This window comes from Corylus avellana, chromosome 8, assembly GCF_965113065.1.
Source record: "Corylus avellana chromosome 8, dhCorAvel1.hap1.2, whole genome shotgun sequence".
NCBI classification, from domain to species: domain Eukaryota; kingdom Viridiplantae; phylum Streptophyta; class Magnoliopsida; order Fagales; family Betulaceae; genus Corylus; species Corylus avellana.
Window position 1 is genome coordinate 3,987,467 of NC_142497.1, and position 13,955 is coordinate 4,001,421.

The 13,955-nt window shown below is 37.3% G+C and overlaps 1 protein-coding gene and 1 pseudogene across 2 annotated transcripts; both read left to right on the forward strand.

Moving 5' to 3' along the window:
- Window positions 1–5,379: 5,379 nt before the first annotated feature.
- Window positions 5,380–10,089, forward strand: LOC132163849 (receptor protein kinase TMK1). 2 transcript variants are annotated; one of them, XM_059574230.2, is made up of 3 exons: window positions 5,380–5,583; window positions 5,697–8,163; window positions 9,218–10,089. In XM_059574230.2, exons 2-3 carry the CDS (start codon window positions 5,784–5,786, stop codon window positions 9,721–9,723), a joined length of 2,886 nt encoding a protein of 961 aa, XP_059430213.2. In that variant the 5' UTR covers window positions 5,380–5,583; window positions 5,697–5,783; the 3' UTR covers window positions 9,724–10,089. The 2 variants fall into 2 exon arrangements, with proteins under 2 accessions (XP_059430213.2, XP_088375419.1); XM_088519293.1 differs by having other exon boundaries at window positions 5,380–8,163.
- Window positions 10,090–12,120: 2,031 nt separating this feature from the next.
- Window positions 12,121–13,790, forward strand: LOC132164210 (pentatricopeptide repeat-containing protein At1g05750, chloroplastic pseudogene; annotated as a pseudogene).
- The last annotated feature ends 165 nt before the right edge of the window (window positions 13,791–13,955 follow it).

The following is a 13,955-nucleotide window of genomic DNA, read 5'->3' on the forward strand; positions in this document are numbered from 1 at the left end:
ATGTTGATAACATGCCACATTTTTAATAGGTAGCATTTTTTAAGCGTTTTGATGCTTAAAAATAGCCTAAATTATGTAATTTGAGAAGAGATTCTCATCCCATTTTTTATTGATATAGAAAGAATTTGATAAGATTATTTTTGATTGGCAATTGATTGAATTGGATCAACATGAGGGAGTCCACATCATTGCTAGAGTCTTACAAATGGAAAAGTATTATTGGGCCTTAGTCAAGGATTTATGTAGGAATAACTTTATTTATAGTTGCTAAACTAAACGGAGTGATTTAAGGGAGGAATATGGTCATGTCTATATCAAAATAAAGAAGCTGTCCTTATGGCTATGGGTCGATGTCCATGTTTGATAGTTGGTAGTTGAGATGGATAGGACGATGGCCAAAAGGTCATTTGGTATTATTATCGTCTCATCGGTTTGAGTTACAGAGGGAACGATCTATTAGATAGAGTCGGCTGTCGTAGACATCAGATTATGAAGGGTGGTGATATGTTATGACATCAAGTGTCTCACATGGTTTAAGTGTAATTTGACTCGTGTGTATATAAGTTATTCTAACGCCCTCTCCTTACAAATCAATTTTTAAGAGTCACTTCTCGCTAAAGTTTGTATTGTAGTCTTTGTTTTGATGAGTGTTAACTCCATGGGTGGCTTCAAATCCTTCCCACTAGAATAAATGGAGGAAGTAGTGAAGGCTAGATGGGTCATTCTCTTCTCTGGTTCTCTCTTGAGTTCTGTACGTAAGACCTTTCCCTCTCCCCATGGTAGTATATATAATTAAATTAATCCTTTCTTATTTAATGAGCTCTCACCTACCTAAAAAAAACATGTTTCTTTCTTGTCTCGCTTGGGTGAAATTTGGGTGGACATTTCTTTTCCATGGGCCACCTCCTGAACCATGGATCAATCCATTAATATTTCACCTACTCCAAACTTCAACCTTCACATTGTTCCTTCAGAAGATAAATTAACAAAAGAATTTTTGGTAATAAAATTGAAACTTTTGAAACAACCGAAAAAACCATTCTAAAGAGCAGCCAACCTCAAAGGTATCCACTATAGAAGATATGTGTTACAACTAGTTAACTTACAAAACATTTGTAAACCTTGACTACGCTCACAACCCTATCAAATGACCAATTCGCCTCTTACCGCAATGGCCTCCGAAGCCCTGGTCTTTTTCTATAGGAATTACCTTCACAAACAAACTTTGTCCACTACAACCCAAAACTTTGGTGGTTGAAGGTTTATTGTGGTTTGATTAATAAAAACTAAGAGAGCAATAAAAACTGTCTAGGCTTAATAAAGTTTAAAAATCTCTTAAAGAAGAATGAACTGCAACCTCTCTCCCTATATGAAAATCATAGGTCATTAGGCTTATATAAGTAGTGAAAAAACTTAGGTCTAAAGGCTAAGTTGGCTAACAATTCATTTTGTGTGCAGCCGGTTCAATTGATCCAAAGTAAAATTTGATCGATTGAACTTTAGGGTTTCGATTTCAATCGAACAAACTTCAAGCGAAACTGCAATCGAGCCTCTTTGGTTTTTGTATGACACACTTCGGTTGATCGAACTTCTCTGAAATTGTTTAAAGCTATTGCATTACTTCAAGCGAACCAAATGCCATCGAACTTGCGATCAAAGTCTTCAAATCTTTAACTCTAGGCTTAACCTACTCATTTAGGGTTCGGATTGCTGTGGCTGCTACCTGAGAGAGGGTAAAGTCTTCATCAAAGAGACCGACTCGCTATCAGTAAGGTTAGCTGGTTGAGTAGCGGGAGGAGAATCCATAAGACAAGTAAGGATATGAAGAAAGAAGCCTAGGAGACGGCTAAACCCCAATTATATAGACTCAACCTAGACCAATCCTACGTTTTGACACATGAAATTGCTAACACAAGAATAAACCGAAGTACTCATGAACCCCTCAGCCCCAATAAAATCAAAATGTTGAACTTGACTTGTTAATGGGTCATCCATGAGTGGCAAGATAAGTTGTTGCTTGCTATCATTAAGCTGGTATGAGTGATGTGAAATTCTCAACACATAAGAATAATTTCAAACTCCCTTTAGAAAAACGAACCAACTTTGAAGTTGTCACATGGAGTTCACGACTTCATTTTCTAGACAAACTATGATCAAATTCTTCTTTTCCGGCAGCCATCATGAATTGGAAGCTCAGACCAGTCAACGGGATTTTCTTGTACGCTATCTGATGAAGAAAACGACCGTGGCAACCTTTTTCCCTATCTTCTTCACTTGATTCTCCGGCTGAAAAGGAAGTGATTTAACTTCTGATTTCCTTTCAGGATCTCATTGTTTTGTGGCCCAAATCAAAAAACGAAATGACAATTTTGCCTTTTAAAAAAAAAAAAAAAAAGTAATTTGAACGGAAAAGGATTCGGTTCCCTCTCCTTGGGAGACTTCTCTCTCAATGTCACATTAAGATTGCATTTTTTGCTACGAAATTACAGTGTCAAATGCACTCTAAAGCAACGAATTATACCCTGGTGCATGATGAAAGTAGAAGAGGGAGCTATACTTTAACTCAATTTTTAAAATTTAATTATCAACGATGAGTCAAATTGTAATAATAATTTGTTTAACAAGTGGGTTCACAACTGTCAACTTTAATTTAATTATTGTAACAAAAGCCTACTACTCATATATATGTCACCTACATCCTTGCAAAATCATTTGAATAAGCATATGCCCAAGGCATTATAGAAAAGGCATGTATAAGCAAAATAATTTTAAAAAGCATCATTGTAATTATATAGTTTAATTTGATAGCTTTCTTAAATGACTAACTCAATAAAAATCGGACAAGGATTCTCTCCATTTCAAATAAAATTGATAGTATCTATTTCATGGTCAGAATTTAAAGTCAGCCCTGGCAAAAGTTATTGTGTTTGGAACATGATCCAAATGAACATGAGAATATTCAGTTAGTTATGGTGAATGCGTATTTTTGTCTTTTCACTTTTTAAGGAAACAAATATACCCCTCTATTATAATCCTAATTCATTGTGTTGGAACAAGATTTTCTCTGGTTAATTATGGTGAATGGGTATTTTTGTCTTTTCACTTTTTGAGGGGATAAAAATGCTCCTCCATTATAACTAACTGGATATTCTCCTGTTCAAATGAATTGGAGAGAATTCTAATTCATTGTGTTTGAACATGATCCTCTCCAGTTTATTTTTAGAGAAAAACGATCTGCTTGTATCCCTTATTATCTCCCACCAATATCCTGGCAGGATCATTCAAGGGAGCATATGTGTAGCGCATTAGACGAGGCACATAATTGTAGCAACTTGAGTGCAATTTATACATGTTGAGTGCAATGGGGGTTAATTTTTGGAATCAATTAATACCAACTGGGTGTAACCATGAGGCCTGTCCCTTCCATGCACTTCTTTTATGTTTCTTTAAAGACCAAAATTAAAAATTAAAAAATTAAAAAAAAAAAAATTAATGTTGGAATAGTTAGGTGCCAAACCTTGATTAATCAATATAGATAATGACAGGAAAGTTGGGGCAAATTCAAGTCGTGGCAGAGAATTATCCAAGGCATTTGTCATTTGTAGGGTTCAACAAGTCAAATATATTGGGTCAATTTTTATGTAGACAGCAGAAACAAATAAACAATTATCATTTAGTTTTTTTCTTCTTTTTGTAATATATGGTCAGGGTATTCAAGAGAACTAAAGATCAAGGGTGGTTCTAGAATCCAACCCAACGATATTCAAGAGAAGATTGAGGAAAAAACTTTTAGAGAGTCATAGATTTTTTTTTTTTTCAGTAGCACATTGAGAGAAAAGAGAAATGGAATTATGTAAAGTGAAAGGGTGAAAAAAATCCCTTTCACTTGCCAAAACATTGTCTTTATACTAGGGTTTGTCATTTTTGACACGAGATGCGAAATCAATATGAACCAACACAAAATTAAAAGGTTATGATTGAAAAGTTTGACCCGTTTAATTAAATTGATCATATTAGAATTAACATATATAGTCTTGTCTTTATGCTTCGACATGACCTGAACCCGATACACAATATAATAGTAGGTAATTTTTGACATGACCTACGAATCCGACACAAATTCAATACAAAATTAAAGAGTTAGGGTTGAGATATTTAACTCATTTAATCAAATGGGTCAAGTTAGAATTGACCTACATATACACATACATGGACACTACCCAAACTTGGGAACAAGATCCTCTACAGTTTAAATAAATTGGAGAATATCCAGTTAGTTATAGTGGAGAGATAGTCACTATAACTAACTGGATAGAGTAATGCTATAAGTCTTCTTAGAGTCATCCTAAAGTCATCTCAAATGTGATGTGACTTTTAAAATCACCAATAGATCAAAAGCCAATAAATCACATCTCAAATTCAATATAATTTTAAAAGCCACATTACATTTGGAATGACTTTAAGAGGACTCTAGGAAGACTTATAGCATTACTCGTGATTTATTGACTTTTAATCTATTGGTGATTTTAAAAGCCACATCTCATTTGGGATGACTCTAGAAAGACTTATAGCATTACTCAACTAGATATTCTCCAGTTCATTTGAACATGTGATAATCCTAATTCTCAAACTTGACACACCAACACAAATTGTCATCCCTATATTATATATACTATTAAATATAACAAAATAAAACCGGATATCATCTTCATTATCCTCATTCATGCCTGCAATTTGGCATTTGATGTAACAACTATATGGATAGGAGTAGCACACCACATGTGATGACTGACACTATTTTGATCTTTGACTATAAATACTTCATCCATTACTATAGCATTTCTCACCTAAGTACACTACTTTATGTGGTTCTTCATCTTCCACCCAACAAAATTCTCTGACTGCATTTAAAATAAATAAATAAAAGAAAGAAAAATAATAATAAAAGAAAGCATTTTCAAATTCTATTAAAAAAAAAAAAAAAAAAATTCTACCACGGCAAGCAGAAAAGCAACTTCTTAACCTAAATCAGCGGAGCACTATCTTCAAGAAGCCGCCATCGGATCCTATAGACTAAGCGGGACCCACAGTGTTGTTTTCTTTTCTTTTTTAGTGGACCCACACTATAAATAAATCTTTTATTTTTTATTTATTTTTTTGTAAGTATTATATTAAATCTTTGGATTAACAAAATCTTATGATATGATAACTCCACTGTATTAGGGTATTAGCATATCTCTGTCGCTGTCTACTGTCCTACTGTCTAGGTGCCCCCACCTCGTCCGGGGGTAGTACAGTCATTTTCTTAATGAAGATTTTATTATTAATATTGAATAAAATAAGTGTGTAATTGGATTAAGGAACAAAAAGAGAAAGAAAAGCAAAGCGAGAGTGAGACAGACGACAGTCATGGTGGACTACTATATTCTTTTGGGTTTGTTTCCTCAAGAAATGGATAAAACCCTCAAAATTAGAAGCTGATCTCTGTCTACCCGTCTCTGTCTCGTCTTGCCAACTCCATTTTCCGAAATCCGGGTCTTCACCATTTTTCATGAAACCTGTCCTTTTCGTGCCTATTTCTTGGTAAGACGAAGAAATAACTCACAGTTCATTTCCAGTTTTCTTTTCCATTCACTCTGTTTTTCTTTTTTCTGAATCTGGGTCTTGGTTTGTTTTTCTGATTTTGGTGATATGAGTGAGTTAAGTCTGGCATTCATGGGGGTTTTCTGAGGTACATTGGGATTTGCTCTTATCTGGATTTCATTCTCTAAAAGAGAGTAGTCATGGAAGGTGACCAGAGGAGCCTGTGCCTTTGTGTTGCTTTGTGCCTGTTCACTGTGGCTTATGGTGCCACAGATCCTAATGACCTCAAAATTCTGAATGATTTCAGAAAAGGGTTGGAAAATCCAGAGCTTCTCAAATGGCCTGCCAATGGAGATGATGACCCTTGTGGCCCGCCTTCTTGGCCTAAAGTGTTCTGTTCTGGGGATAGAGTGTCTCAAATTCAGGTTGCGGGTGTTGGTCTCAAGGGACCTCTGCCTCAGAACTTTAACCAGCTCTCGAGGCTCTCCAATGTCGGCCTTCAAAGAAACAAGTTCAATGGGTCATTGCCGACCTTTAGCGGTTTATCGGAGTTGGAATTTGCATACTTAGATTTCAATGAATTCGATTCCATCCCATCTGACTTCTTTGATGGACTTAGCAGTATTCGCGTCTTGGCTTTGGATTACAATCCGTTTAATGCGAGTACCGGATGGTCTCTTCCAGATGAGTTAGCAAAATCAGTTCAATTGACAAATCTTTCTTTGGTAAATTGTAATTTGGCTGGACCATTGCCAGAATTTCTAGGCACGTTGCCGTCTCTCTCAGCATTGAAGCTTGCATATAACCGATTATCCGGTGAGATTCCAGCGAGTTTTGGACAGTCGGTGATGCAGATTTTATGGCTTAATGATCAAGATGGTGGCGGTATGGCAGGTTCAATTGATGTAGTTGCATCAATGACTTCGCTGACACAGCTTTGGCTACATGGAAACAACTTCATAGGGACCATTCCAGAAGGCATAGGAAATCTGACATCTTTGAAATATCTCAACCTCAACGGAAACCAACTTGTTGGTCCGATTCCTGAGAGTTTAGCAAGTATGGAGCTTGAGATCTTGGATTTGAACAATAACCGGCTAATGGGTCCAATACCAAAGTTTAAGGCTGGTAACGTTTCTTATGCTTACAATTCCTTCTGTCAACCTGCTCCTGGGCTTCAATGTGCCCCAGAAGTTTCTGCACTTTTGGATTTTGTTGGTTCTCTGAATTATCCCTTGAACCTTGATTCTGAATGGTCTGGTAACGAACCGTGTAATGGGCCATGGCTGGGATTGAGCTGCAATCCGGATTCCCAGGTTTCTATTATAAATTTGCCAAGACGTATGCTTAATGGTACTCTGAGTCCTTCAATTGCAAAGTTAGATTCCCTGATTGAAATTAGGCTTGCAGGAAACAACTTAAATGGTACAATCCCTGATAATTTTACAGAATTGAAATCCTTGAGATTGTTGGATTTGAGTGGAAACAATCTTGAGCCACCACTACCAAAATTTCGTCAAAGTGTGAAGGTTATAACTGAGGGAAATCCTCTGTTTATTGCTAATCAGACTGGGGTACCGCCAGAACCTGCTAAAAACCCACCACCTATGAGTCCACAACCTCCCTCAAACAACCCACCTTCAAGTTCTAGACAACCACCTCCATCCTATAGACCACCGGCCCCAATTAATCCTTCTAGTGTCCCAGTGCAATCCCAACCAAAAAGCTCCAAAAGATTGAAAACGGTAATGATTGTGGGTGGAACTTCTGTTATTGCAGCTGTTGTTCTTAGCATTTTTCTGTATATATGCTGCTGTAAAAAGCGGAAACGCACTACGGACGCGCCTAGTTCCATTGTTGTTCATCCTAGAGATCCATCTGATCCAGGAAATATGATTAAGATTGCGGTTTCGAATAACAGCTTATCAACTCAAACTGGGACTAGTTCTACGAGTAACACCAGTGGTGGAACTGAAAATTCTCACCTGATTGAGGCCGGGAATGTGATGATATCTGTTCAAGTTCTCCGCAAGGCAACTAAGGATTTTGCACCAGAAAATGAACTTGGCCGTGGGGGATTTGGAACTGTTTATAAGGGTGAATTGGACTATGGGACAAAAATAGCAGTGAAGAGAATGGAATGTGGGACAATTGGCAACAAAGCATTAGATGAATTTCAGGCTGAAATTGCTGTTCTTTCTAAGGTCAGGCACCGCCATTTGGTATCCCTGTTGGGGTACTCTACAGAAGGCTATGAAAGGCTTCTGGTGTATGAGTATATGCCTCAGGGTGCTCTAAGCAGGCATCTTTTCCATTGGAAGAGCCTGACACTGGAACCATTATCTTGGACTAGGAGGCTCTCAATTGCTTTGGATGTTGCTAGAGGGATGGAATATCTTCATAATCTGGCCCGCCAGATCTTTATACACAGAGATCTCAAGTCTTCTAATATTCTTCTGGATGATGACTTTCGGGCAAAGGTGGCCGACTTTGGGTTGGTAAAACTTGCTCCGGATGGAGAGAAATCTGTTGCTACAAGGCTTGCCGGGACATTTGGATACCTTGCTCCTGAATATGCTGGTAAATTTTCTGTTTCTTTTTGCTTTCTTTCTTTCTTTTTTTTTTTGAATCCCCTGTTAATTCTTAGTTCTAGCATTTATAAGAAAGTAGTTCTGAGATATTAGTATGCCAAAAACTTGCTATGATTTATTATTACTGTAAATGTGATCTTGCCAACCTTCTTGCTTTTTGCATGTTAGCTCTTCTTTTTTTGTCAGTTTGTTTACACCTTATAATCTATCAATTCCCCCTTTTAAACAGAAATCTAAAGTAATTTTTGGAGCGAGTTGTATATTGTTTTTAAAATATTCAATCCTGAGTAGTTGTCTCTAAAACTTTGTTGAGTTGAATTGGTTGCAACTTCTGTTACCAAAAGATATGGAAGCTGATACTGAAAATTCAGTACCGGCTGACTACTTGGGCTGTCTTCAACTCAACAACTTTGAGTACTTTGAATGAGCATTAAAGTTGCCAGCCGTAGAGGAACATGGTCCAAAATATTACTTGAATTTAAAACTATGTGCATCTGATGAGCCCTTACAGAATGCTTCTGTTGCTACAGTTTAGATCTTACTCTTGTATTTTTCACTAAAGGCAAAGATCCTGTTTGCTGCCTGTTCTTGTTAGTTATGCCTATTTATGCTTTGTTTAATCAAGCAAAACCTTCTTTTTAATATGCTTCGTTTCTGAAAAAGCTCCAAGGTGTTTGACAACCTGCAGATCATACACGTTTTAAGCTTCTGTTTTCTGCCAAACTGTGTTCAAGTAGAGATGACAATTAAACTAAAGATTGCCTGGAATACGATTTTACACAAATATGTAGTGTAGAAAAGTGATCTAAGTTCTACTAGCAGTGAGTATGATGTAGTCATAGAGTTGTGACTTTGTGATCCTTGGTATATATCTAAACTAAAAACTATTCAATTGTATTTGATTCCAAAATCAATTTTCTTGATCACCTAATTGTGGGAATCTGATGTCCTTATGATGAATGTATTTTTTAGAATTTACATGTCATTATAGACAAACAGTCCGATGCATTTGAGTCTCTTATGTTCAATTCTCTGTGTTTCAGTGATGGGGAAAATCACTACTAAGGTTGATGTGTTCAGCTTTGGAGTGGTGTTGATGGAACTTTTGACCGGATTAATGGCGCTTGATGAGGGACGCTCAGAGGAAAGCCGGTACTTGGCCGAGTGGTTTTGGCGAATCAAGTCAAGCAAAGAGAAGCTTATGGCTGCCATTGATCCAGCCCTTGATGCAGATGAAGAGATCTTTGATAGCATCTCCATCATTGCTGAACTTGCTGGACATTGTACTGCAAGGGAGCCAAACCATCGACCTGATATGGGCCATGCAGTGAATGTGCTTTCCCTACTGGTTGAGAAATGGAAACCAATTAACGACGAGTCAGATTGTTTATCCGGAGTTGATTACAATCTACCCCTTCCACAGATGTTAAAGGTTTGGCAGGAAACAGAATTTGAAGCGAGTCATATTAGTCTTGATGACAGCAAGGGAAGTATTCCAGCAAGGCCTACTGGATTTGCACAGTCCTTCACTTCTGCTGATGGTCGATAAGTAAACCAAACTCCAGTGCAATTAATGGGTTTAGTTGAATTCTTCTTAAAAAGTTGGTTGACTAGTTGCTTCCAATGGATCTATATTGTCTTTCGAGGAGCATCTCCATTGATTGTTGCATACAATGAGGTCATGGTCAGAATTCTTGTGCATGCCCAAGCTCCCTTCCTTGGTGTTTCAGGAGTTTCTTGAGCTCTGTGAACTGTCGAAGTTATATACATAGAAAGCAGTTGATTATATATACTTCTTTGTTTGTTATTACTTGAATTATGAAGTCTGGTTTTTCATACTTAATTTATGTTTCTGTGTAAAAGAATTGATGTCATTTTAAAATGTATCAATTTATACCATATCCTTATCAATGCTCAGTTTCTTTTCCCCACTTTACCAATTGTGGGAGCGTGGGACACATACAGCAACATGGTCACCAAATCATATTTGGCTGTTTCTTGAGCCATTGAATAGGTGCGTGGTTTTAGCAACGTTTGTCACCAATTGTATCAGTTTGGGATATGAATAGATAAAGTGATTATTGATTAATATAAGCATGTAGGGATATATTTATGGCTCTGAACAATGAAACAGAATTAGGATCCTTTCCATTTCATTTGAACTGGATAATATTCAGTTAATTATAGTGGATGGATATTTTTGTCTTTTCACTATATATTTATGGCTCTGAACAATGAAACGGAATTAGGATCCTCTCTATTTCATTTGAACTGGATAATATCCAGTTACTTATAGTGGAGGAATATTTTTGTTTCATCAAAAAGTGAAAAGACAAAAATATCCCTCCACTATAATTAACTGGATATTATCTTGTTCATTTGAACTAGAAAAGATCTTGTTCCAATGAAACAAGCTGGTAGAGAAGGAAAGTGTTATGGAGCCAAACAAATAAACCCTGAAAAATTTTCAAATTGACGTGGCAAACAAATGAGAGGGAATTGCATTTTTTTTTTATTTAAAAACCCTTACCACGTCAGTTTAAATTTTTTTTTTGGTTCATTTGTTTAGCTCCTTATCACTTCTCGATAGGGAAACATCTAAACCAGAGTTTTGAGAGGGATAAATTGAGAAAAAGCCATGAATAATGTCACCAATTTGAGCATATATTGAAAAACGGATTTGTGAAGTGTCTTTACCACTTCGCCTACTCTTTAGAAGTAATTGATCATTCTAAATTCTACCTACCTAAAGAGTTTAACGATGATGACCATGCTTCCTGTTATTGACTTGGGAATCGAATTCTTTTTGGTTCAAATGAAATGAAGGAGCATCTAGTTCTTTATTTCTGAGAGGCATTTTTGCCCTTTTTACTTTTTTTAGGACAACCTCAAATATAAGTATTTGGATCATTCTCAGTTCATTTGAATCGGAGAGTATCCTAATTCATCAATTTGTGGGTGATGTTTCTTATATTTATAATGAGATTGTACAGTATAACTTTAGTTATCGGAGTTACAAATTCAAATATGATTTACATGATCATATGATTCTTTTCTTCTAACTGTTCAAATTGCTAATATGAGAGAGCAGATATAGGACTCATCTCATCTATTTGGGTAAGTAGTCAAGCAGCTCAATATTTATTTGAACAGATAGGTTCTATATATATTCTAATATTCTCTCTACTCTCTAGCAATTTAAACCATTAATTAGTGCGGATCCCAATTCTTGCGGGAAGATTATGGAGATTCTTGAGAATTAGGATCTTTTCCATTTCATTTGAACTGGATAATATCCTGTTAGTCATAGTGGATGGGTATTTTTGCCCCCTCAAAAAGTGAAAAGACAAAAATACCCATGTTCCGATTCTTTATGAATCTATGATCCAATTCACTCAAATGAAGTTCTAATTAAACTATATAATGTCCAATATTTTATCATATAAATTTTATTTAAATTCGTAATGCCAATTAATTTAAAGGGTTAAATACCAAATACCCCCTGGGGTTTGGTACCTTTATTTTTATCCCCCTGGGGTTTCATTTTTATCACAGGACCTCCCTGGGGTTTTGATAAAGGACCAAGTTAGTCCATCCGTTAGTTGACCGTTAGGTGGACCAATCAGATGTTGACACGTGGCATATATTTAATTTTTTTAAAATTTTTTTAAATTAAAAAAAATTAAATATGTCACGTGTCAACATCTGATTGGTTCACGTGTCAGTTCTAACGGTCAACTAACGAATGGACTAACTTGGTCCTTTATCAAATCCCCAAGGGGGTCCTGTGATAAAAATGAAACCCCAAGAGGGTAAAAATAAAGGTATCAAACCTCAGGGGGTATTTGGTATTTAACCCTAATTTAAAACTTTTTTCTTTTATTTGAGTAATAAATAATTTTGAGAAATGCTATTTAATTTGTGTTACCGTTCATGAGGCAAATGGTGCTCCTTCTGTCACTAAACGGTATATTGAACAATGAACGTTCCTGCATGCACAGCCACTCCAACTCCAACCCAACCCTCTCAACCTCCCAAAGGATCCAAACCGCCACCACTCCCGAACCCAAACCAACCCTTCTTCCCTAACCCGGACCGTTGTGTCTCCCTCCGACAGAGCAACAAACCCGTAGACCCTGTTGTCTTGTGGACCTCTTCCATAGCCCGGTCCTGCCGGAATGGCCGAATAGCCGAGGGCGCGGCAAAGTTTGCACGCATGAGACTTGCCGACGTCGAACCCAACCACATCACATTCGTTGCGCTTCTTTCGGGTTGTGCTGATTTTTCACTAGAGAGTGTGATTTTGGGGACTTCGGTTCATGGGTATGTTCATAAGTTGGGCTTGGATAAGAACGATGTGATGGTTGGTACAGCGCTCGTTGGTGTGTACGCAAAATGCGGTCGTGTGGATCTTGCGAGAGTGGTTTTTGATGGGATGGTTGAGAAGAATTCGGTGTCCTGGAATACGATGATCGATGGGTATATGAGGAATGGGGAAGTTGAGGATGCGGTCGAGTTGTTTGATCAAATGCCTAAGAGGGATGCGATTTCCTGGACCGCTTTGATTGGTGGGTTTGTCAAGAAAGGTCACGTTGAGCAAGCGTTGGTATGGTTTCGAGAAATGCAGCTATCCGGTGTGGAACCAGATTATGTCACCATTATTGCAGTGCTTTCTGCGTGTGCCAATTTAGGAACGCTTGCTTTGGGGTTGTGGATAAATCGATTTGTTATGAAGCAAGACTATGGGGATAATATTAAAATAAGTAACTCGTTGATAGACATGTATTCCCGATGTGGGTGTATCCAATTTGCTCGTCAAGTCTTTGAGAATATGCAGAGGCGAACCTTAGTATCATGGAATTCAATCATTGTGGGCTTTGCTGTTAATGGCCATGCAGAAGAAGCACTGGAGTTTTTCAGTTTGATGCAGAAGGAAGGGTTCAAGCCAGATGGAGTCAGCTTCACGGGAGCTCTCACAGCATGTAGCCATGCTGGATTAGTTGATGGGGGGCTCCAATTCTTTGATGAAATGAAGAGTGTTCATAGACTTACCCCTAGAATTGAGCACTTTGGTTGCATAGTGGATCTCTATGGCCGTGCAGGGAGGTTGGACGATGCGTTTAATGTGATAGAAAACATGCCGATGAAGCCAAACGAAATTGTCTTGGGGTCGTTGCTGGCTGCCTGTAAGAATTGTGGAAATGTCAGTTTGGCTGAAAGATTAATGAATCGCCTTTCTGAATTGGACCCTGGTGGTGATTCCAATTATGTTCTCCTTGCGAATATATATGCAGCCGTTGGTAGGTGGGATGGTGCAGGCAAGATTAGAAGGAAAATGAAAGCCCGTGGCATACAAAAAAAACCGGGATTTAGTTCGATTGAGGTTGATTGTAGCATTCACAAATTTGTGGCTGGTGACAAGTCCCATACCGACAAAGATTGTGTTTATGCAATGTTACAGCTTCTATCCCTTGACCTCAAACTATGTGGTTATGTTCCTGAAACTATAGAAAAGGAATCTTACGAAGATGATTGAAACCTCCTATTGAGGTTTAGCAAAAAGAAACCTGTTCTTGGTCGTAGATAGAAGAATGTAATATGTCTTGAAACTAATGATGGAGCTAAAGAAATCAATTTTTTCATACAAAAATTTCTGTTTTTTGATGAATTTTTTTGTGAAATTTTGATAGCTTTTGCAATTTAAAGCCATAACGAATTGATCTCTTAATGAAATTAAACAATGAATTATCTGTGAAGTTAGCACCATAGGTTCCTGAAAAG